At 36.8% G+C, this 25,874-nt stretch overlaps 1 protein-coding gene across 1 annotated transcript in view; it reads left to right on the top strand.

The window, feature by feature from the left end:
• The window catches only part of ADCY2 (adenylate cyclase 2), a 203,206-nt gene that overhangs the window by 150,746 nt on the left and 26,586 nt on the right, over positions 1-25,874 (top strand). The window contains exons 14-16 of the mRNA XM_030944238.1: positions 730-827; positions 6,480-6,564; positions 18,473-18,610. Of these exons, the coding sequence (XP_030800098.1) occupies positions 730-827; positions 6,480-6,564; positions 18,473-18,610 (321 nt within the window). The remainder of the gene's footprint in view (positions 1-729; positions 828-6,479; positions 6,565-18,472; positions 18,611-25,874) is intronic.

Raw genomic sequence — 25,874 nt, 5'->3', positions numbered from 1 at the left:
TCTAGACAGACTAATTAGAGATAAATAGATTTTTCTCATGACAAAACAGATCAAATTTCCTCTCTCCTAAGAATATCAAGTGTGTAGAAGTAACATAACATTAGTAGTGGACATATGAAGCCTTTTAACAAAGACATAAAATATTTTAATTGAAGTAATAATATAGGTTCAGTAAATATCAGTGCACTTCCTAGCTACGGCCTGTAGCACAGCTTACACTTTGCTACTTTTTGTGCTCAGAAGTTTCCTGTCTAAATTAATATTGCATTTTTTGTAACTGTTTCAGCCCATTCAGTATTTATCAATAATTGAAAATCAGTTTGAGGAATTAATCACAAAGAATTTTGGAATCTTTGAAGAATGCTTAGTCATTCCTAAAAATATTTTAACTTATGTTTTAACTTTTTTTTTGGTGGGTTTGGGTTTTTTTTTTGGGAGGGGAATTTTTTTGTTAATTAAACATTTTATATTGAGTTTGGGATATTGAGTTCAGTGGAGGAAGAAGGCAAAACCATTTGACATGACTGTTCTTCAATAAGCAAAAGTATTAATACTATGTCTGATAGTCCCTAGCCCTGTGTGAGTGGATGTGAAGTCACTGAAGAACAGGAAATTTACTGTTACGAATTGCCTATACATATGTGCATCTTTAAGCTGAAAATTCAGTTGGGTACTATTTTATCTGCTTTGGCAATTGTGTTCTTAACATTTTCTTTTATTTTCTTTTAGTATCGAGCAACTACTCTGCCTGCATTCAAGTACTATGTGACTTGTGCCTGTCTCATATTCTTCTGCATTTTTGTTGTACAGATTCTGGTATTGCCAAAGTAAGTGATATTTAATGTGTTCTTGTTCCTATGTATATTTGAAAAAAAAGAAATATAAGTAAAAAAAATTGGAATTGTTAACTTACATATGTCAGTTCATGGAAATTAAATTGAACAGAAAAGACTGGGGATTTCAGCCAATTTTCAAAGTTAGGCCTCTTTCTAATTTTACTGTTGATAGTGTTATGCCAAACATTAGTAAAATTTCTTCATTCCTTTTAGTTTCCCTCTTTGCATTTAAAAATAAGTGTGACAGTTGGACATTAGAGTGAGACAAAATGGATTACAGACTTGGCACTGTGATAAATCACTGTATTTAGCTTATGACTATGATAATAGTGCTATACTGAGTATGAGAACAGAGCATTAATAACCATAAAGGTTACATTTATGCGATTAAATTTGGAATATTAAAATCCATTTCTGGAATAAATCTTTTTATTAGAATTTATACATTATGAGATTATTTATATTTGTGCTTGTTGTAGAAAGGCTGAAAACTGGAAGACAATTCTAATATAGGATGTTTTATTAGACTTCTTAAAAATAAATTTTGTGGCTGATTGTTTACACAGTGAAAATTTGGTTTTTGTTTTATAGCAATTGTTTGTAAAGCAAACACTTCATATTCCCTGTCATATAGTAATTCTTAACTCATAGTCCTTTCTCCTGTAGAGTACTTTCAAGATTATTATTTATAACCACAGTTGTGTGATTGGTCTTGTTCTATAGTATTTACTCACATTTTAATTCAAAGCCAGAAGGAAATGTTAGGAAATTATAAATTGACTTTCCATCCTGCAGACTTATAACATGTATAAAGTTTTATGGACTTCTATTCAGATGTTACAGCAAGCAGTTTCCCAGCAAATTTCTCAAATGGAGGCACAAAGCAAGGGATGCTCTTCCAAGAATTCAGCAGTATTCTGCACATGTTTGAGTGTGACTTTAAGCATTATTAAAAAATATGAAGTTAAGACATGGTAAATTTTATTTTACAAGCTCATAGTGTATTTTGATAAGTAAAAGAATTAGTTCAGGGAAACTCATGTTTTGCCACATCCCAAAAGTCAAAGGTTGATCTAACTGCTCCCAGCCAGCAGTATGATTTTTTTGGTTTTTATTTTAGTCATAAAAATTAATCTAGATTTATCATCTCTCTTACATGTGGTCAGACTTTCATTTTGCTCTATCCTTACTATGTTGCTTAAACCAATTCTTTATCTCATTAAAATCAATCAGAATATCAGTGAACTTTGGGGAGCTGTATTCAGCTAAGGAAAATATCCTCCAGCTTGCTGGTATCTCTAACATCAGAGCAAAAGACACTTATAAATGCTTTGTCATTTTCATTACCAAAATGTTAAGTGTCTTATGATACTTTTAGAGGGCTGCATATTAAATTGTAAAAGCAGAAGTGTAAAATTAGGTATTACAAATGCATGAATGGTATTCAGCTTCAGGTGGTCTGAGGATTATTTTAATAGATGCAAAAATTGAATCCAAAAAGGCAAGGTATTATACAGGCACCTGCAACTTTTATAGAAAATTAAGAGCTTTGCAAGTTAAAAAACAACAACAACAACAAAAGCTGAAAAACCACCAGTGTATGTAGTCATCACAAATGCAACTTAAATGAACATCACTGATGCTGCAAATGTTATTTCCTAATAAATTCTATCTACCCTTTTTGCTTTCTTCCAAAAGTTCTCCAGGATTTTTAAATGGTGGTCTAATGAAGACGGGGAGATGAACTAAATCTGTCACTGGGTTTTATTGATTCACGATTCCATTAACCTGGTTCTGCAGTAGTGTAATATCATTGATTTCTGTGCACACAGTCTGCTACTTAAAAGTAGATTTGGAGATATTTGATGATGGATAACATCCAGCAAGTTGCAAGCACTATGTAATATTTTCAAAATAACCAGACATTTTTTTCAATGCTGGAAAAATTTATTAATGTCTTAATTTTCTTGGGGTTAGTAAAGTGATGTGGTGTTTTAATAATAAGCTTTACACAAAGTGGTAGTTATAAATTTAATCAAGAAAACAATATCTTGGGGTGAAATGTATGACGAGGAGTAGGTCTTTATTGGCATTAAATGAAAGCAAATCTTTACCATTACATTTCTTTGGAACAGGCCTGTGGTAGCTCTCTAGAATTCTTGTTTTACCAAGTGTGAGAAGTATGCCTATTAATTCACAGCAACCCTACACTCTTTATTTAAGCAAACAGAATTTGTACTAGCATGGAATTGGTACTGTTGGTTTTTTGAAATACAGACTGATGAATTGATGGAAGTATATTTCTATTGAACAGGAGATACTTCTCGTAGTGTTCAAGTAAGGGATTGTATTTAGGCTGCATTTAAGATTCTTCCCAAGTCTTCACTCTCTGAGACCATTGTGTTCAAAAAACTGTGTCCTTTGTTCCTGAGTCATGCCAAACTAACAGTCATGGTCAGGAGGCCTTCACATTATATTTTGATCAGGCACAACTGAATTTCTTCATAGGAGAGGTAGTACTTAGAAAGTTTGTCTGAAAGCAGGCACGGAAGACATAAGATGGTATAAGTGAAAGGAAAGCATTATTACTAACTATTTTTCTGCTGTATTAAAACAAACAAACAAACACCAACAATTCAAGTGGAATTATAAAACTGAACTGATACTGTTTTAACATTAAAACTGCCATACGGTCTCCATGGCTATTGAATCTTTTGATAGCTTAGTGAAAGTATCAATGCCTTTAAGAAATAAATAGCTTCTATTAGATACCAAAAGATTCTGAATTCAGTATTGGCTTGTATAATTGTCAGTTGCAGTGGCTTCATTGTGATTTTATCACCTCGAGAGAATTTGCAGTCCTATTGTTCAGAACATAGATAATAATTATCTACAAGCTAAGGAAATGCTCTGCATTAAAGGACATGTGCCAAAAGTCACATATTTTCCTAGAAGTTACAAAATTGTAGGAAAAAACCACATTCTTTTCTGTATTTTTCAATATCTTTCTGCATTTTTCAATATCTTTATCTTCACCAATAAATTTCTGGTTTTCAGTTAAATAGTTACCGAGATTGGAAAAAAATTATATTTATGTGTATCTCGTACCTCTGATAAAAATGAATTGTCCAAAGCAGATGTTTCCTAGTGAAATCAGAAAAATGCAAGTTTAGCAAAGATCATAAATTTTTTTGACATGGAACTACCTGAAGCTTGGAAAGTTCTTGTATTGTTTCCTCACTTTTAAGTTGTCTCTCTGTAGCTTATGGTCAAGGGTTGTCTTGTTTGGGTTTCTGGTGGGGGACTGTAGCAGAGAGCAGAATGAGGCCATTCCTTGAAGTGTAGAGGAGGCAAGTAAAAACTTACCTGGCTTAGGCAATTTCAGGTGCTCCTCTGACTAAATATTTTGCCCAAATCTGTCAATGCAATGCATTTGGTAACCATACATAACAAAAGCAAGGTTAGTTTACTGCAAAGACCTGTACTGGTTTTCTACTGTTTCAGTGACAGAAAAGAAATCATATTATGGCTTTCCTATGGTCATTGCCTCAAATGAGACTTGTTTATGGTGACACTTAATTTTTAGCATTTTGTTTCTCTTTGTAGCATTTTCAGCCCACTTCTTTCCTTCTAGGAGCACCTTGAAACTATTTTGTCTTAGCTTAAGTGAAACAGAACTCTTGCTGTTCCCAGATAAGAAGGGGGTGTGGGGAGCAAAAATACTATGGGTTTTTTGCTCTGTTTTCACCACTAAAATCTGGATTGTAAGATACCACTTTTTATTACCTTGAGTCTTTTTCTCTTTGTCCTGTTCAGCTTGCTGTGTAATTCTTGTGCTCCCTCAATAACATCATTGATTATGTGAAGCTGCTACAAAGACCTTTTGTTCTTGCCTGTTGCCCGGGAGATTAAGTACTCTTTGCATAAGCTCTCTTTATGCCATGTTAATTTTATTTCCCTTGCTCTCCAGTTTCTCAAACATCTTCATTTCTTCTGCTAAAAGGATGCACTCCAAACTTGACTGATAAGGCTATTCTTGTGTTGAGCCATTTTTAAGATGTGGACGCCCCTCTATTGTATTCTTCATATCAGAGAAAGAATAGTTATATTTTGAAATGTAGGAAAGGTTCTTTGAATGTTAATTAAGGATATACAGAATTGGAAGTGTTTATGCATATGTAAAAAATAAACCTGTTTCTCTCCTAACTGGCTCCGCTTTTAGTTTCCTAGTTTTTTTTTCTCTTTTCTTTCATCTCTTCTGGTGCTTATGAGATTTTTCAATTCCTAAGAATAGAAACTAGTTTAAATGCTGTGATGTACAGCTTACTGTCTCAGTCTGAATGAGAAAATCTTGGAGAACATGTATTCATAAACAATAATGATCTTCAAATGACTTTTTAAAGAAGTATTATTTCATGATTAATAGATGTTATGAATTCCCAGTCATTTGTTTTTCATCAGCTGTGCTGATGCAGCCTAAAATCTGATGATTAATACTTAATATATAACAAGTTCTCTGAATGTTTGGAAGGGAAGTTCATCAATTACTCTCCAAAATGCTTTTAATGACATCAGATTGGTTGGTGATGTTAATGCTTTTTTGTTCTTTCCTGAAAATATTTTGTATAACACTGTTGTTAAAACAGATCAAAATGTTTTCTTAATATTTCTGGCATGTAATGTCTGATAAGGTAAGATGTTTGCTGAGGCTCAAAGGAGTTGAGAAATATTTTTTAATTCTGTAAAAGTGTCAAATCTGGGGTTAAACCTGAAAGCAGGTACTCAGGTGAGAGACTTCATAACTGCATCTAGGTCCCATGCTTAAACAACTCCGTTGATCCAGAGCTTCTGGTCTTCTCTTGGCATTCATTAAAAATAATTAGGTTCCACTGGATCTTTCCCTAGGCAGATGTGCTGAGAAGCTCTTACATGGTGCCTGATGGAGCAGTTATGCTCTACTGTGGTGTTCCTATAGAGGGATTTCCACGTTTTCAGAATGAATGAATGAAGGAGTGCACAGATTGTTACTGAATCCCTGTTTACTGAGTATCCAGGGGTGCTACTTTGGCTAGACCTTCCTATTTATAACACACAAGAAAAAGGATGAATGGTAGCATTGAGTAAGGGTGATCAGCATCACAGCTTCTGCTGCAAGACACTGAAAATGGGCATCACTGACCTGTGCAGTTTTCTGCCTTTTAGGGGTGAATGTATACCACCAGCAAGTTTATTTTGTACGTCTGTTAGGCTCTTATATTATTATAAAATCAACGACAAAAAGCTAAAGCAACAAGGATCTTTAATGCAGGCTTCCTAAAGTTAAAACAGAACAAAGCATTGCTTCTCTTAATGTACTCTGTCTTTATACATGTGGAAATTATTAGCTTCTTATGGTAGTAACTTTGCAAGTCAGAGGTAATTTAATTCAAGCATTCCTGAATTGAGAAATTGGCAGGGGAAATGCCAAAATGGGGAAATGCCTGCCATTCAGGTGAGGGTTTGAATTGGTTTTTCATGGTATTGATGTTTGGAAGTTGCAGCTTGCACTTAGTACTTTTTCATATCATCAGTATTATAGACAAAGAAATGTCATGTTACAAATGTGTAACCAAGAAATTAATACCTGTTTTCCTTTTCTTCTAGAACATCTATTCTTGGAATTTCATTTGGGGCTGCATTTCTCTTTCTTTCCTTCATTTTGTTTATCTGTTTCGCTGGACAGCTTTTGGTAGGTATTCAAGGAAATCTAATCCATTAGTTAATGGTTTCTTTGAAATAACGTGTTCTGATTTTGCCAAGTCACTTTGCCTTTGCAGAGTACCAGTTAAAGAAAGAAGGATTTGCATACTCAGGCTTCTGTGGACATTGTTTTGTCCATGTTGGTTTTCTGTAAAATGTCCTGATTTATCTGAAAAGCAGAAAATGCCAATGCAGTAGTTGTCTGTATTGACACTAATATTCTTTTTCTCATATGAAACTGGATCATCTGAGAGGTTTTCATTATTGTTTGATAGACTGCCTTTTCAAAAATTTTTTTGCTATTGTGCTTACAGGAGGTGACTCATCTTATGATTGCTTTAATTTGCAGGACTGTGTATTTGTTTAAGTATTGTATAAGACCATTTTCTGAGTTTAAAGAATATTTCACCATAACAATTTCATTTGAAATATATAAATGTTTTAGTAAATTTCCAGTTTTGTCACTGTGTGATCCAGGTGTTATTATAATACCTATAAGTGTATGTAATATTATGCTGAATTTAAAAATGTAATTCATTATTTGAGCAAACCATTTTGCCTTTCAGCATGTCTCTCCTTTCAGTTCTCAAATAGATCCAACATAGAACTTCATTTATAATAAGGATAAGGAGTTTCAGGATTTGTAAGTGAATGCAATCTGCGTATGGCATCCCCACTTCTCCTTCTCTGTCTTTGCATAAGTTCATATAGAGAAAACTGGAAGATCTTTTATTTAAAAAGCACATGGGAAAGACAAATACTTCAGTATGCAGTAAAACAGTATGACAAGGTAGTTAAAGAAAAAAAACCAGAGGAAGTAGGTTTTTTATAATTTCTCTCTCTTATGAGGCTTGTAATTAACCAGGACATGTTTTTAATAAAATATAATTAATATACATTTCAGTTACCTTTCCAATAAGTTAGGGATGCTGCCACTGCTCAGGAATGAATCTGAAATATAGTGCAACGATACTCTAAATATTTTTAATCATTAGAGTGAGGTCTTAGATGTATTGCTATTACTTAACAGCAAAAATTAGTTCTCAGGTAATGTTATACTTGACTTCTGTTTGTTATTGACAGTAAATTGAGCATAAAATTATGAAGTCAGAGTACAATTCTTGAATAAGCTGATTTTAAAAAAATCCTTCTAGGAAAAGCCAACCTTTTCCAGTAGGAAAAAGAGGTGCTAATGAAACGGCATCAAGAAATGCTGGTGCATACATTCTCCTGGGCCTTTTATTTATAGTGTTACTTAGGAGGAATACAAATACATTTTTCTGCATTTAAAGAAATGGCTAAGCAATATCCCAAGTCAGAGTTGTAGATTTGGGCCACTTGAATAATATCTTACACCTATATTCAATGCCTTTTTGCCCGCGTCACAATAAGTACTGTAAATAGCAACGGAGACCTATCATTGCATTTCTGATGACTTGCCAGTTGTCATGTTCTAACCTAAACAACTTGAAGAGGAGTTATTTATGTCCATGTCTTTGTGAGTTCAGCTGCTCTAATACAGAAACTATGCTGCTAAGAAGATTTCAGAAAGTTATGACCATAGCTGATGCAGTGTTGTCTTTCCTTCATGTGCATGGATGTACTTCCTAAGGCGACAAGAACCCACCTTAAGGTGACAAGAACCCAGGTCTTCCCCACAAGGTGGGAAACAGCTAACAAAACAAGCAGTAGGTTTTCCTTTCCCTTGTTCTCTCCCTAAGATTTCTTCCTTTGTGTCAAAATCCAAGCATTGTTTTGCAGCTTTAACCACAGTGACACCCTATGTTATATTTTGGTAGCATATTTATTGCACTATTGGACCCATCACTGTAAATGTGTTATTTTAGAAGAAAAAGTCTAAAATTTCAAAGAAACTAATATTGATATCTGAGTTTTCACACAACAGTGACACTGTTAACAGAAATCAGGCTTTATCATTCTAAGGCTGAATAAGTTTGGGTTTGTTTGGGGTTTTCTCACACCTCTTTTTCTAAAGAGGTACATTTTGGATTCCTTTATAGAAGGCATGTAGTAAATGTGAATTTGCTTGTGTGTACATGCCCTTGCACACAATTACAGAGTTTAAAATCACCAAATATCTCTCATCTAAAAATGCACCAAAAAGCCCAAGAGTTTTTTGTGCCTGCCTGATCATAAGAGATGAAATGTGGTGAGTTAGCTACCAGGCGCTCACCCAGCTGCTCCCTCACTCTGCCTCACTCAGAAGGATGGGGTAGGAAAATGCAATGGGAAAGCTCATGGCTTGAGGTAGGGCAGGGAGATCACTGACCAGTTATTTCCAGAGAAAATGCAGACTGAACTTGGGGATAATTGATGTAATTTATTGCCAATTAGGATAGATTGGCATTGTAAGAAACAAAACCAAACATTAAAGCCACACCATTATGCCTTCCTTTCCCAAATTTACCTTTGCTCCTCTGCTCCAGAGTCCTCTACCTTCTGTCAACCAGTACAAGTAGGGCAGAGTAGTTGATGCATAGACATTTCTCTCTGCTACTCCTTCCTTTCCCTGTTCCACCCTGCTCAATTTTAAGGACTCCATAGGCCACAATTCCTTCAGGAACATCACCTGCTCCAGCCCAGGTCTTCCATGAGCTGCAGTATGGTCATCTCCAGCATGGAGTGCCTGCTCCTCCAGCCTTGGGGCTCCCTCTTCTGTTTCTCTCTTTGTGTTCTCTCCTCCTCTCTGTGCCCAACATTTTGGACTCACTCTTGCCCTGGTGTTCCCAAGGTGCCCAGCCAGGCTCAGGCCTCACCACCAACCTGAGCTCTACAACCTGGTACATAAACTTGCAGTAGCAGTCAAATATTTACAGGACTCTTACAAGATTTACAGAGTGGGACCTGAAATGCCAGTAAAGACAGCAAAATCTAAGTTCAGTTTAGGACACCTGGGTATCACTGTGTTATATGTGCTTGTCTTAGTACTTTTGACACTTTGCACTCTTAGTCTTCACCTGTTACAAATGGCTGTAACCACCACAGAGTAAGTCCCCCAAAAACCAACATTGAACAAATTTCTCTGTATGATTTTCATTTCATTGGCAAAACAAAAAACTCGATCCAGACTGTAATGCTAAAATTACTAGCTCTTATGGAATTTAATTGCAATATTGTAAGAATAGATTTATGCTCACTGTTTCACTCTGAGTTTATTAATTGATTCTGCTGTTCAGCAGCACTGCAGCGTGGCCCAGCTCGGTCTGGGGTGAAGTGATAATTCAGCCATTAGAGAAGAACAGGAATTTTTCCATCAAACAATGTAGCACTGTAGTAGCACAAATAAGGAGGTTACAGACTTCCAGAGCCTGACTTTGTGGCATCCCCTACTGGTCTTGGGCAAACAGGCCAAGGACAGGAAGAGCTGACAGTTCTCACAGAAACAGTCATTTGCCCATAGGCATTAAACCTTGCTCAGTCCTAGCTAAAATGGCATATATCCTGAAACTTGAAAGGAATTTATATCTTCTATATTCGAAATTTTTTTTGTGCCTATTAATTTTCTTTATGTTTTTTGTTTTTTGAATAGTCACAGTATTCAGAGATACTCATAATCATAAAGATTATGAATATTTTTAGTCATAAAGATCCTTTTTGTCTTATTTTTTCATATTTTAAATGTAAGCCCTTCTTTTTAATTAACTTAGCATATTTTCTTTGAATTTTCCTTGAGATGTTTCTTTCCCAGATGCAGGAATAGAGGACAGTGATTGTCCTTTAGCTCAGGTATTTTCTGTGTCTCTTCTCTTTATCTTCTTGAAAAGATGAGTTCATAGAATGCATGTGAAATGCCTCAGACCTGATAAATGTAAGATGTGTTTTACCTCCTGCTGTGAAGGCAAGGAAGCAATCATCTGGTACCTAAATGATACATTGGAAAATAGAATGCATTCAGTGTGAAAAAAAAACCATACTAAACATGTGAAGGAAAGATCTTTGGAGTAGCTGAGGTAGTTAGCCAAAGTATTAATCTCAAGCAGATGTTCTTTATGCATTGCTGCAAGTACTGTCTCAAAAATCTATCTGCATTACCCGGGACATACATGCACTTAATTGATGTGACAGTCTCTTTGTGCCACTAACATTTTATTATTATGAAATGTTTTTTTTGCTGCATATGTTTAAACCTTGCAAACTTGTTTGACTACTTACGTTAACAGAGAAGATAGAAGTAATGCCATCTCATCTGGATGTGTTTATAGTCTCTCTTAGATGCCCAATTGAATCACAGAATTAGAAGAACACAATACCAAGAGAATAAACAGCAGAAAACAACTAGCCCTGTTCCTGCTAGAAGAGAGCATATTATTTACATCACATCGCTGCATACAGAGTGATCTTTACCTTTTTTTTTTTTTTCAGGGGTTTTTATTTCATTTTGAAGCAATTGGCATTGGTACTTAGGTACAGTTATAACTACTCTGTACACATAAGACTTTTAAAAGCTCTGTAAGGAGAGGAATGTCAGCACCAGCACTACTTGGAAATTATTTTCAATCTGGAATTTTACCTTTGAAATGAGTGTCTTTTAATGCAGATGTAGATGAAAGATCTAGGCCCTTTCATTTCTTCAATAGTGAGGCTTTGCCTGTAAATGAAGATTAAAACAGGGATGTTTAGGCAAGGAGAACCTAAAGAGGCACTTTGGCACCTACAACAGGGTCCATGAAAGACGCTCAGCAATCTAAAAGTCATTCTGATGAGTCTCTAGCAGAGGCACTATGACAGCAAATCCATCACCACTTACTTAAGTACCATGTTCAGACTTCAGGAATTGTTATGTGTACTGACTTCAGTAACAAAAACCCTTCTTCTTACTAAGCTTCTTGAGTTACATGTTTACGACATTAGTTACATGATTGAAGCCAGCTGAAGAATTTCCTAACTTGGTGAAAGCCACATTCTTTATGTCTGCTTTGCCAAAAAAAATCTCTTTTAATAATTCTTTAAATCCAGCAATGCTGCCCTTTAGTGTTTTTGCCCATGATGAGATTGTAAGTTAATTTCAAATACCCAAGTGTGCTTCCTAGTGTACAAACAATTTTTCCTATTATTATTAAAAAAGCAGGAAAGCAGAGAGCATCCAGATTGTTTTCAATTGACTGTACATGTATTACCTGAGAGCTGATACCTATGATGTGCTAGTGCTGGAATATGGGCTCAGATCAGAGCTCCTCTTGTGTGAGACACATTTTGGATGGTACAATCTCATTTGGAGATCGAGACTTGGCCAATTTAGAACGCAGCATTTGGAAATCCTTCCTCTAATTCAGTGCCCTGAGCATTGTCCTTAAAACGTCATTCAGGTTTGATTCTTCTCAAAACTAGTGGCTCTTAAATATTTCCTGAGAAAAATTAAAACCTTGATGGGAGGGACTGAGAACATCTTAAAGTAGCATATAACACAGTGATTGTATGTTTTCTTGAGTGAGGAAAGCAGCACAGGAAGTGCCAGGGCTGAACTCTGACTGCCTAAAGGCATATTTGTATTAACTGTTAGATATTCACTGTTGTTAGATATTTATCTATTATTAATTAGCTATTATTAACAGACATTTAGAATAGAGACTCAACAAGGTAAAGGCATTGTCATGCCTCTATGGGGGGGGAATGATGCCTTAAGTTTCCATATTTTTCAGATTCTGCACTGCCTTAGTGTGTTACTCTGAACTTTATATAGCATGTTAGCAAGTTCTCTCCACAGTTTAGTTAGACAAAACAATCCTTTTCCACTCTGAGAACCATAGTCACAGCTTGGGGCACAAAAAGTGTAAACAATGGCAAATTGAGAGCAAATTGGGAAGATGGGACTTCGTAACCTGAAGCTGTAATTGGATAATTAACCCCAGTATGTAAATGGACCAAAACTTACAAAAGTGTGAAAACTTGTGACCGATCATCCATCTTGCATCCATCTTGGGTCCATCTTGGGTAGAGCTATGGCCAGGCTCTTGTATTGCCCAAGGTATATCCTTTGAAGGCCTTTTAATAAATACCTACTTTATTCCTTCTTAACTCTGTCCAGCCTCTGTTCCAGGTCAGCCTGGATCACTGACGTGTTCTTTCCTTTGAATGACACAGCTGAAGTGAACCACATGGCCATTTTAACATGGCCTATTGTAAAAGATAATTAACACTGTAAAGTATGGTGAAATTAAAAACATGATGCTGACTTTAGTTTTTGCTGTTATTTCTTTATTCAGGATTCTAGATTTTGTCCAGTCACTTGCATGAGGTAGAAATTGAGTAGACCTTTCACCTGGATGCATTTTGTAAGATTCAAAATTCCTGGCTTAGATTTACAGGTGTCACCATGAAATTCAAAATTTGATGTTACAGTACTTGTTTTAGAAGTACTTTGGTCCTTTTTGTCAACATTAGGAGCATTGATAAGTATGTGAAGTAAAAGCTTGTGTCTGTTTAGCAAAATCTCCCTTCTCCAAGCATAGGTGACTGCAATTGCTGTCAGCAAGTTCTTTGGGTTTGAACTTCGGTGTCTTCTTCAACGCTGAGTGAAAACAAGCATGTAGAAAAATTTGAATTTTGTTTTTCTTGATTACATTCCTTGAAGCATCGGTATTGGTAAAATATCAAGTTGTATTTGAATGCAAAATGAAAAGAAGAACAATAGACCTATAGAAAATCTGATTCAGTGGCTTTCTGTAAATAAGAAGTTTTCAGTGAAGATGTTCCAGCCTCAACTAGCATGTGAAGAAGTGTGACAGCGCTTGAAACACTGTCTTTCATCTACAACGTAGCTGTCACAATCAGTTCTCGCACCAGTTCCTTGATCCACTCAGAAAGACAGCATTCATCTAATTAAATGCTGAAGTAGGTTTTTGTGTGTGGAAAGACAACACAGGATACATTTTTAATGTCCTGAATATTCAAAATAAGTTATTACTCATTATCATGCTGTGCTGTCATATCAGATTTAACATGTTCAGATGAAAAGGTAATACATTAGTCACCTCTCATACTACAAATACCTATTATTTCTAGTCAGAAAATGATAAACACTGAACCATATTCTGCAAGCTCCACTTAGAATAAACACCGTGATACTCTCTAATGCTACTGAGATCTGATATTTTGTCCAACTTGCATGCTTTCAACAACTGATTCTTTCTTTAATCTCATTCTCCATTTTATTCAGAAAATTGCAAAGGAGACATAACATTTACAACAAAAAATGTATGATGGAATCAGCAAAATAAACCTGCCTAAGTCTGCTTTTAAGAGTGGTTTTAATGATTACCCCCACCCCTCCAGTTCTGCTTCCAGGGATTCCCCAGATTTTCAGCAGTACTGAACTGCTGCAGTAGGACTACATATGGGCTGGATCTGTACTGCTCAAAAGTGAAATTAAATTTCAGCAAATCTGTTGTTCACACAGAGAATTATTATTCAAAAGTGTATTTTTTCATGTTTTCCAAGGAATATCTACTCAATGGCTTAAAAGTTTTAGGGTTTTGTCACAAGTTTTCCTTTCAGCACTCTCACTGGCTTAACAAATAAGGTGGGAAGGGCAGATGTGCCAAATAAACAGGGGTCTTCCCCCTCCAGAACTCAGAGCTGTGCATTAAACAGACTGGTAAGAAATACATTACTCTGTTGTGCTTCTGTTTCACAAGTGGAAATAACTACCTAGAACGTAATTTTTAAATTTGCACTCATAACTCACATTGTTCTTCTGGCTAGAGCCATCAGTGTCTTGTAATTTTAGGAAGAGCAATGGAAATAATCCCTCTTATTTATTAATCACATTGTCTGAATGATATATTGTTTCCTGAAATTTATGTTGTTTTCCAGACCTGTTCTAAGTGATAAAGTTGCCTTTTTTTTTCCCTTAATGATATCAGGAAAACATTTTTTTAGAGAAGTGTAGAAAATCAGTCCAATAAGTTCCTTCTTGCTAAAATATATTAGCAAGGTCAGGTGATATTGTTCAAAAATCTTGTAAGCAAAGAAAAATTGGAATTACTGCAAGGCATTTTAGGACAGAAGTTACATAAGCCTGTACCTGTTTTCCAGGCACTTTGAAAACAAAGGGAGTTCTCAGCAATACATGCTGTTCTCAGCATGGGCATTGCTAAGTAGTCTCAGCAATTCTATACTGTAATTTTTTTCAATTATTACTTTCAATACTTGAAGAAAGTTCAAATTTAACAATTGGAACTATTGATGTTAAAGTAGAAAAGTTTGAAAAGTCACTATCATTTGATGCTGACATTCTTGTATTTAGATACTGGAGTTCAGCAGAGATTTTTCTGTGTGAAAGTTAATTTCATCCTCAGAATTAAAATAACAGAAATTCATACGAGCAAACTCAATTTACATTTTGTAGCACTACTAAAACAGAAAAGCACCTTTTTTGCAACATTGTTTTGCGTTTTTTACTGAGCCGTGGTTTTTCAAGTTTTGAAATTGAAAGTAAGGGCTGCTAGAGCTTGTTGGGCCCAGTGGAAGTCAGGAGCTGGGAAATGCTCCTTCCTGACCCACTGAAGCAAAATTTGATGGAATTCAAAACTCAGGGAGGGGATCCTCCTGTCCCACTCCCATTGAAGTCTGAGGTGCAACCTGTAGTGAGGCTGGGCATGTGTTCCCAATAGGAATACAGGCATATACCGTACACAGAGGACCAACCACAGAGATCCATGGACAGAACAGCTCTCTTACAGCACCCATGTAACAACATGCAGCACTCATGTAAACTTCATCTACACTGATGGTCTGGTTCCTTCTTTCTGGAGGATCAGGTCTGATGGGATATACACTTCCTGACTGCCATCATTCACAGGCACGCTTTCACTCGTGGGTCTGACATCTGGAATTTTAGTCAATACAATATCCACACCCAGGCTCCTACCCCTTTACAAAGTGACTAGCTCAACCCTTGGGTCTTTCCAAATGTAGATCTCCTGCTTGCTAACCAGTTCTGTTTGAATTTGCTTTGTGGTTACACACACACTCCCCTACACACCCTGTGTGTCCCCTCAGGGACTGGTCTGAGACAGTTCAGCTCATGACACCCTCAGTTGCTCCCCTACATGATCTCTCTCCAGTGGCACCCATCCTGTGCCCCCTGCCCTCTAGCCCAGCATGAAGTTTGCTGCCATTCACACACATGCAGGCTCAGAATAAGGACTGCACTTACAGAGAGGATGGTTAGAGGCAGAATTTAATAACAATATGCAATAGACTAGTTTAGAGAATTGTTCACCTGCATCCATTTCCTTTCATTCCTTCTTGTCACCATATACCTATATTTGTACATCTCTGATCCACATTTATGCCTTCCTTTCCTCTCCTGTGTCCTGTCCCCTAAATGCCATGTAAGTTTTCCACACACCCACAATGCCCTTAAGATATACCATCGTGTTTTACACAATTCCAAGTTTCTGCCCACTAGCAAAATTACCTATCCTGTGCTAGCCTGCTAGCCTTTTAAGCAGGAATCACCCTGAAAAGGCAGGGCATCCTGGAAAGGAAGATTTTTTCATTGAAGCTTCCTGGTAGGTTTCCCATCAGAAATCATAACTGCAGCAACCTCTTTCAGTCATCTTAGAAGCAGCAAATTCAGTGGCTTCTGTTGATGATGTTACTCATCAACTGTCATTGCCCTTTTGATCATCACCATTTGTGTTTGATTTGATTATCCTCTCATCACACTGCATAAACCCTGTAAAATTCATAATACATTATATCTTGTCTAGACCATATAATTTATTTCCATCATTAGCTTATTTTCTTGGAATTTCTAATCCTAAAGGCTTTCCTTGAACAGTATGTAATGTAATGTAATTCAGAAAGAACACAGTGTACAGCTTTACATATATATTTTTATATATATATATATATAAAAATATATATATATAAAACTTCTTAGATATTTTATATTCCTAGTACTTTCTCAGTGTACTTATCTAGTTTTCTGTGTTTAATGCAATTTAAACTTATCCAGCTGCTTTTAAATTTCCAAGAAAATCACAGAACAATGTAGGTTAAGTTGTAGTAAAACTCCAGGTGAGCTATAATAAAGGTAAAGAGTAATTAGGGCACGATTTCATGACTGTTTTAATTTGCCATAAGTCCATGCTCCCTGACTAATTGGGTTTAAGGCAGACTAGACAGATAACTGAATGATTCATTTTCACTCAGATCCATTCCCTGCATCCATCAGAACACTTCCCTTCTGTAGCAACAGCAGCAATCAATACTTTGTGCTTTTTACTACATTGAAGTGGGAGGGATGACAAAACTTTTGTAAAATCTATGTGTGGTTTCAAATTATCTTGAAATTTGCTATGTACTTAGGACTGAAGAACAAGGTTGAGGAATTCAAAAAGGCTTTTGAACGGGAATTTTTTGTTCAAAAATTCAGATCCTTTGAGTTTATGTTTTTGGGTAGGTTTTTAGTAAGGGAGACGAGTAATGTTTATATAAAAGCTGCCTGATATTTTCCCTTTTTTTGTCCATCCTTAAGATTCCAGTGATTGTTTTGGCCTTCCTGGAACTGAATTCAGAATCTGTCCAATTCAGTATGCTAAACTCCCTGTCATAAATGGAAACAATATGGGAAAAAAGCTCTGCATATACAGTGGATTTCTCTGAATAATGTATAACTAGGAGCAAAATACTTATGTGCAGCATGATAAAGATTGTCATGCAAAATGCACTCCACATGTAGGGTAGTGGTGTAGTTTAGCATGATGTGCCATAGCTATTGAACCTGAACTAATAGATCAGGGCTCTAAATTAAGTCCTATGCTTGGTAGTTTTTCGTGCTTGAGTTCCCATTTTTGAGACTTTTTAAGCTTGTATCTCTGCTGATGACTGGGGCAAGGGTGCAAACGATATGCAAAGCCATCTTAGATAATGTTAAGTAAATAGAAAACGCACATTGAAAAAAACAATTATTTTTGTGGGATTGTCATGTTCCTTAAATTTTCTTTGCCTTTTTTACAGGGGTTTCCATGAAACTGAGTTTGACATTTGGAAAGGGCACAAGATGCTTCTAGGCAACCTTATCTCCTCATTGCTAAAGTTTTGGGAAAATTAATGTTTATTGGATGTGTCACAAGTCGTTGTTTATTCTCTGTGAGCCGCTTGTACCTCTAGGCATTATGCATGTATGAATGGAGACTTTGCAATGTCTTCTTAGAAACAGATTAAATGAGTCAGAGTTTTTTTATTGTTAATTTTTCTCATTATACAAGAAAACTTTTCTATTTGCTAAATATTTTTGTGTCAAATTTTACATCCATTTTTTTATGAAATGCTTATTTGCCTTCTGGATAGTTTTAGGGAAGGTTGCTTTGCTTTGCTGAGTTATTTTCCATTTAAAATAATTATCAAATAAGACTCCAAAAAGATGAAAGAAAAGCCTGAAAGCTTTCCTGTTTTGTGGGCTGCCAGGGATACACCTAGCCTTTATTCTGTGTCAAAGACTTTGCAGAGTCATTACTTACATTTTGAAGTTTCCAGAGGCTACTAAACATGACTCTTTCAATTCAGTCAAGGCAGGTCAGTTCATTTTCAAGGTTTTGATGCTGTTAAATGTAACGACCCTGCTGTCAGCTCTGTATTTTGCTATTATTAGTAATATGTATTGAATATTTAGTAAAGTATTTGCAAATTATAATTATTTAATGGAAGTGATAATATGGCAGATATTTTAAATAATTTTTTCTTTCTGTTCATGTTTAATCATGATCTGTCATTCTCGTGAGACTATAATAGTTAAATAGTTCTCTGCAATGCTGTAAGATTATTACTGCTCTCAGTCTTGAGATATCTTAATTATACCCTTGTTTATACTAATGAAATATACTAAAGATCTTTTTTTTTCTCTTTTCCAAACTGTTTGCACTTAGCAATGTAGCAAGAAAGCATCAGCTTCATTGTTGTGGATCCTGAAATCATCTGGAATAATTGCAAACCGTCCTTGGCCAAGGATCACTCTTACATTGACAACCACTGCTATAATATTAACCATGGCTGTATTCAACATGGTAAGGGAAAAAGGGGTATTTTTTCCTGTTTTTTATCCGTTTAAGATTTGTTGTTGTTGTTGTTATTCAGTATTTGTTTAGATGTTAAATTTATGGCCTGTTGCTATGCCAGGAACCTGCGTGGTAATTGCCAGAGACAGAAATGTAAAGCAGAGCAAAACAAAACATACTGTATAATTGAGACCTCTGCAAACAGGATGCTCAACAAGAGCTCAGACCCTGGCTAAATTTGTTAAAGAAAAATATTATTTATAATGAACAGAAAACAATTAAATCTCAGGGTTGAATTGCATAAGTCCCTTAGTCATCTGTGCATCGCTTAGAAAAGCAGCATTGCTGAGAGAATGAAGTATCTCCGCACAGGATTTGTGGAAGACTTTGTGTGAAACAAACCAAGCTTTATTCAGTTTTATGATGCTTCTCTGCTGACCCCAAAATTATCATAATGTATACATTATTGGTTTCACATGCTTGATTTTTTTTAAATAAGAAAAAAATTCAAAGTTATGTCAAAACTTCAAAAGTACTGACCTACAAATTCATTAGGGCTTATGTTTATTTAAGTGACTTCAACATGTGCTTTTCTCTCCTAGCAGAGAAAATCTATGTAATTTTATTATTCTTTTGCAACTATAGAGTAAATTACAGAGTAAATCTGTAAGCAATTATAGAGTAAATCTGTCATTAGTTTGCCTAAAGCATGAATCTTAATGATCTCATTTAGTCTGAAAGGTCTGTTGTGTAATGGGATGAGCAGTACATGGGATCAAAAGTCTTCCTTTGTTTTGCCCTGTTGGCTAAGGTGGATTCTGTTTGTAAACCTGTGAAAGTGTTCAGTTCAGTTCTGCATCTGCAAAGTGGGAACTCTAACCTTTATTTAGGCAATGTTTTCATCACAACATCAATGCATAAATACTCACGTTTCAAGTGAGTGAGGTTCAGTGCTTTTGAAATTGCAACCCTAATGCTTGCTTGAGTTGCTGGTACTTTTGTTACTTAGGATTTATAAAGGATTTAGAGATTGATAATGCCTACACTGTTTTATTTTGTTTTCCCACATTTCAAGGGACCCTTAATCAATCATTTGTTACACTAAGTACTAAACTTGTCCAAATGATGTAATGTGGACTTTTAAATGTGAACACTTGAAATCGTTGGTAGAGTGTTCTCTCTATTTTACTGTTAAATTTTTCTAGTCTTGTTAATGTTGGTTTTCTGTTCTTTCTTTTTCCTGCTTTGTTTGAAGGAGAGGAGAGAAGCACAAAACCAATTCCATTTCCAAAATCTAAAATTCACCTAAGTGAATTTAGTGTGTAAGGGTGGGAGAGGAGGAACTCAAAGAAGCAGTGGCTGAAAATGATATAAAACTGAATATAAATTGACTTTTCATCAGTGAAAGCAGTTAGCAATGGAAACAATTATTCCAAAAAGCTGTTAATTGTCCATTAGCTGAAATCTTTTTTAATTATAACCTTTAGCCATGCAAAAGTTATACAACAGCAAAAACCTCAGAGATTTAGTAACTTGTAAAATGAAGATCAGGCTAGATTTTCTCTTTTTTTAAACTCTGTAAATATATCAGAAGAAAAGAAAGAACCTACTTGGGTTTAAATTATACATTGATTTAGGCTTCATGCGTATGGTTATTTATTAAGTAAAAAAATGTAAAAGGAGATATAGTCAGTGACTGTTTTTTGCTTAGACTAAAGTTCTACTAGTGCTTACAGCCCACTTCAAACTTGGCCTTCAAATAGTAAAAGACATTCTAGCAGAACAAAAGGAGTTGTTCTGTACATAATTTTTAGAGAAAGGTTTTAATTTTATTGGCTCATGTCCAGTTTTATGTGGACTGAATGTTACAGTAATATCTAATAGGCTGTATTTTAAAGTCTTAGTGCCTTATAAGCAATGTTACAGAGTTACAAATAATAATGTTCCAGGATATTCATGAGATGGTAATTTTAAGTACAATTCCCACCTTGAAATTAAACCTTAATAGTTTGACTAGCAAAAATGACTTTAAATGTGATTGTGAATTTTGCATTAGCAAATTGTGGGAGAGACTCTGAAGTATCATTATTATATCTCCAAGCAACATGTACTTAATAGCAGAGTCCGTTAACTGCATTTACTTCCATGAGCCATTTCAGTAGCAAAAGGCAAAATGTAGCCATTAAGATTTAATGGAGATAAAGAGTGTCTAACCATGCCACACCTAATAAATCATCATTAAGACCAAAATGCCAAGTAAAACTCAGTCTTCATGGTAGAGGGAGGCCTGGAGAAGAGTGGGGGTGCAATTTTATTTGAAATTGGCTGTTTCAGCGGATGTCTAAATCTCTTGTTCAGGTTTGAGACACGTGTAGCCCTGATCAGCAAAGGGAAGTTAAAAACCAGCTAATGTCACATAAGTATCAAATAGTTCTGAGCTGAAAGGAGAGGGTAAGCATTAGATTTGGTGCTAGATAGACAGCAGGACATCTATCAGTGGCTGAGGAAAGCTGTTTTTGTCAAGCGGATCTGCCTTAAACTGATCAGGAGAAAGAATCCTGCATGGAGCAATACGGGAGGCCCAGAGAGACAGTAGGACTGCATGATTGTGAAGGGTTAATACTTGAAAACTGAATGAATGACTGCAGGCAGTATATCAAATTATTGTGCCTTATCATCCTCTGGGATTCATTAGATCTCAAGGAATAGTGCATGACAAAAGAGTCCTGCAACAGCTCTTGGTTTCAGTGACTTCTGCCTCAAATACATGAATGGTTCTTGGCACAAGCAACAAGATCTCAGGCTTGTACTGTCCCACTAAGTCTTAATTACGCTAACTACCGGCTTTAGGATTCAGGATCATAGACTCATTGAATAGTTTGGTTTGAAAAGAATCTTAAAAAGTCATGTAGTTCACTCCCTTCCCCCCACCATGGGCAGGGACATCTTTAACTGAATCTGATTGCTCAGAGTCCTGTCTAACCTGACTTTGAGTGTTTCCAGGAATAGGACATCCACCACCTCCCTGGGAAACCTGTTCTAGTGCCTCACCACCCTCATCATATATTTCCTTATATCTAGTCTGCATCTATCCCGTTTTAGTTTGCAACCATTACCCCTCGTCCTGTCACAACAGACCCTGCTACAAAGTTTGCCCCAATCTTTCCTAGGCCCTTCAGGTACTGGCAGGTGCTTTAAGGTCTCCCTGGAGACTTCTCCAGGCTGAACAACACCAGCTGTCTCAGCCTGTCTTCATAGGAGAGGTGTTCCAGCCCTCTGATAATCTTTGTGGCCCTTCTCTAAACATTGCTTGTTTTCCTGTCCTTTCATCCAGTGAATTTTAGCAACTGGACTGTTTCCTCTCAAAGAACACGTGTTTAGAAATGTGAATACTGAGAGAGGTTTGAGTGTTTTTGCTCCATTGGTTATTGCACATCTGTGAGCCCAAGCTGCTTTAAATGATGCAAGTATTGGCCCCCTCTAAGCCATGAACGATCCTGTGTTCAAATAATGACAAATAATTAATCACACCTGCTTTCATTCTCATAGTGGAAAGTTGGTTTCTTTAATAAATCTTCCTGTTAGTGTAGCTGACTCTGTTGGTGAACTTGTATTTTTTAATTGTTAAGCTTCTTGGAAGATACACTCTAATTATACATCCCACAGTGCCTGGCACATTGAAGACCCTGTTTTGGAGGGTGCCTAATGCATGTGTTTTGAGAAGAATAAACAGACACTCTCTAGAGGTTGACCTGGCCATGGAGCTGGAAGGAGAAAGCACAGCTGAAGAAGTGTCATTAAAGTGGTACTTGCAGGGCCCAGTCACAAATCTATTCCAGGATTTAAGGAACTTTAAAAAATCGTATTAATCTAGGTATACTGGATTAGCAGAGATGCACTAGCAGGTGAGATACTGCTCTGAAATCATGTTTACAGCAGTTCTGGTTTCTTTCAAAGGTATGGGAAGAGGTAGAGTCATGCTGTCACTGCCTTTACAAGTGATCATCTCACCATATCTGTCAAATACAAAAATCATGCTGTCTAAGTCTGTAAAGGGCCAGCAGGCTCCTCATCTTTTCTGTTGGTGGGAGCTTTGAGCAAGGCAGTGACTTGCCACTACATATTGCCTCTTCAGAGGGCTAAGGATTGAATACATGGTTGCACAAAGACAGTTACGCATTTTCACTTGGCACATAAACTTTCATAAAAAAGAAATTATTGAGCAACTTTAATTTGGTCCATTTATGCCACAAGACCCCAAATAACACAGATGCATGAACACTTTGATGTTAAGAAGCCTTGTACTAACTCAGGAAAAATGCTCTAAAATTTCTGCTAAATGCATTTCAGTACTCTCTGGATTTTCATTATCCTTTCACAACTTACCAATATCTCAGCATCACCTTTATTTGGTAAAAAAATGCATAATAGTCTTGGTAAGAACTTAGCATTTCAGGCTGTCCTTAAACCTCTCCTTTTGAGTTTGGGAAGAGGGGGAATGATACTGGAATTTGTCATTCTTCACACTGTTCTTGGGGCATTCTTGTGAGGATCTGGGAATAAAAGTCCTGACTCAACTGCCAGACAAACTGCCATTTTTCAAAGGAAGCTGTGATATGCATTCTACACCCAAGTACTTTCATACCTCAGTGAGAAGGATGGCTTCTTTTCTAATGAGATCTAAACTAGTGTATTATGTTGTTTGCAGACAACAAAAGAGATGCTCTAATTTGCTCATCCCATGTTTTGGGGGGAGGGACTGTCACCACATGGCTCCCACTGAAAGCAGGCGTTTTCATTATGTGAGGCAGAAAACTCACAGCTGAGGATTGCAGGTAATGTGAACACAAGAAAAGAAAACACTGTCAGAATATATGAAGTTAAAATAAGAACGTAATGGTAGCATGCTCAGACGTTCCCTGGCAAACATTGGTATTCATAAAAAATACTGCTTTCATTTGAGTCATTTGTGTGGGTGTGACTGCTTAGTAGGACTGAACCTACTCTTACAAAAAATACTATGTTGAAGAACAATATGTATCTTCAAAGCATGATAGCAGAGGTAGGTAACTGATGAGAGACAAGAAAGACAAGTGCAAACACATCATTCAGAAATAAGTGTTGTTTGGCTCATGGCAGGTGACAACACTTCCATATCCTTTTTTTTCTCCTTTTTATATTTATTAATATATGCATAGGTATACCATCTTTCATACTGTGTTATGTGTATGCAGGTAACATTTATAGGTCAGAAATGCTTTGTGCAAGGTTCAAAACCCAAATTAAAATGCTTTAATCTAAATTAACATATATAAATATGCATGCCATATGTCTTTCTGTAATATAATTGTGTTTGAGTTCTTCAGGTTATATAATCTTTGCTCTGGGGACATGCAAAAAGTGGGATTCTGAAACTAAATATTTCATGTCTACAGAAAAAGTGTATCCACTGTTAGAGGGATGTGGTTCTCTTGGCAAATGCCCTTGTTAACAGAACTTATTAAATAGCTGGGGGCAGGGAGGGAGAGTAAATCCTCAAAGCTGTCTGAAGGGCTTTTGTCCAAAGTTGTTCCAGTCAAAAGAGGCAGGTGAACAGCAGCTGGCTTAAAAAGTAACCAAGCAACTTCAGAAAATCCTTAAGTAAAGAAGGAAATAGTGTGAAAATAAGAATAAAAGAAACAGAATCACAGAATGGATGAGGCTGGAAAGGACCACAGTGGTCATCTGGTCCAACCTCCCTGCTCAAGCAGGGTCATCCTAGACCACACGGCACAGGATTGTGTCCAGACAGCTCTTGAACATCTCCAGTGAGGGAGACTCTACAGCCTCTCTGGGCAATGTGGAAATGTGTGACAGGAGGCAGAGAGCTATGAGTGGAAACAGATGACTGTCAAAAAACTATTTTGGCACTGTAATAAGTCACCTCTCTGGCATCACACCTCTGCTTCAGCCAGCAAGAGCAGTCTGCCTGTCGGATACTGTGAGCTGCCTGCCAAATGGGCAGGCAACAGCACAGGCTGGGACAAGCAGGGACCACTGCTCAGATTTGTCCCTGCACAGGAACCTGCAGGGCTCTCTCTCCAGCATGTGCATTGACAGCTTGCAGGGAGCTGCACAGGTGCACATAGAGTACCTGCATCTCCTTTCAGCAGTGTGTCAGCAGGGAAACCTGCATTCCCAGAAGCAGGAGTGTGTGCATTTCACCCACACATCCTGTGGGAAGAGGCAGATGTGCATGTAACTCTCTTCATGTGCACGTCATTAGAGTTCTTTGGGATCAGTTCTAGAAGGATGCTTCAAAATCTGTAGGTGTTCATTAACATTTTGTAGGGTCTGTTTTCATGGTTTATCTGTTCTATTTCTGATTCTGATCCTCATCTGTAGCAGTGTGGGGTATTTCCCTGAGGGGAAAAGATTCAGAGGATTCCACACTCATCCTGTCTTTGTAGTTCACTGATGGCAGGTTAATTATATGCAGTTTCACATACACAGTTATGTTGGAAAAGCAAGGGAATCCAAAAGTGCAACTGCGTAAACACAAGGTGAGTGCCAGCTTGGTGTTGGTAGTAGGTGGCGTATTGATAACCTTTGCAAACCCACAACCTTGGACTTCTGTTGAAGGGATTTAAGAGAGAGAATGGCTTCAGACTCTTCTCTGCAGAGCTATAAAACATATTAAAGGGTACTCAGCGCAGGTGGTGACATGGGAGGTTGGATAGTCTTTAGAAAGGTAAGACAAGTCACTGTGCATGAGCAGCGCTGACTGCTGCCAAGGGGGACTGTGGTTCTCTGTCCTTGGAAGTTTCCAAGACCTGGCTGTCCAGAACTGTGACTGAATGACTGACCAGATCTAACATTAGTAAATCAAGAAACCATTTTGACCCACATTTAGTTGCTCTGAGTGAAGCAGTTCAGGTTTCCTCTGTAACAATATTTAAAGACAGAAATGGAGAAAGAATTTAGAGGTGGGTTACTCAGTGACTACCTGCAGGGAACAGTGTGTGAGAGGGAGGTGATCTCTGGAGCTCTACTCTGGTCAACACTGAGTGGATTTTCATATTTAGTATATAAGAGGGACTATGAAACTAATAAATTGAGGTGACAGTCAGTGTCCGTGAGGTAAGGCTTGGGATTTTAGAAAGGAAAAAGTCAGGTATGGATTTGAGAAAATAAAAAGAACTAGGATGAAATTTAGTAGTAAAAGGTTCAAGATTATGGTTGGTCTGACAGATTAGTGACAAGAAATTCTGATACATGTTGGAAACTCATCACA

Source organism: Camarhynchus parvulus, chromosome 2, assembly GCF_901933205.1.
Source record: "Camarhynchus parvulus chromosome 2, STF_HiC, whole genome shotgun sequence".
NCBI classification, from domain to species: Eukaryota; Metazoa; Chordata; class Aves; order Passeriformes; family Thraupidae; genus Camarhynchus; species Camarhynchus parvulus.
This window is presented reverse-complemented; position numbering and strand designations above follow the sequence as displayed.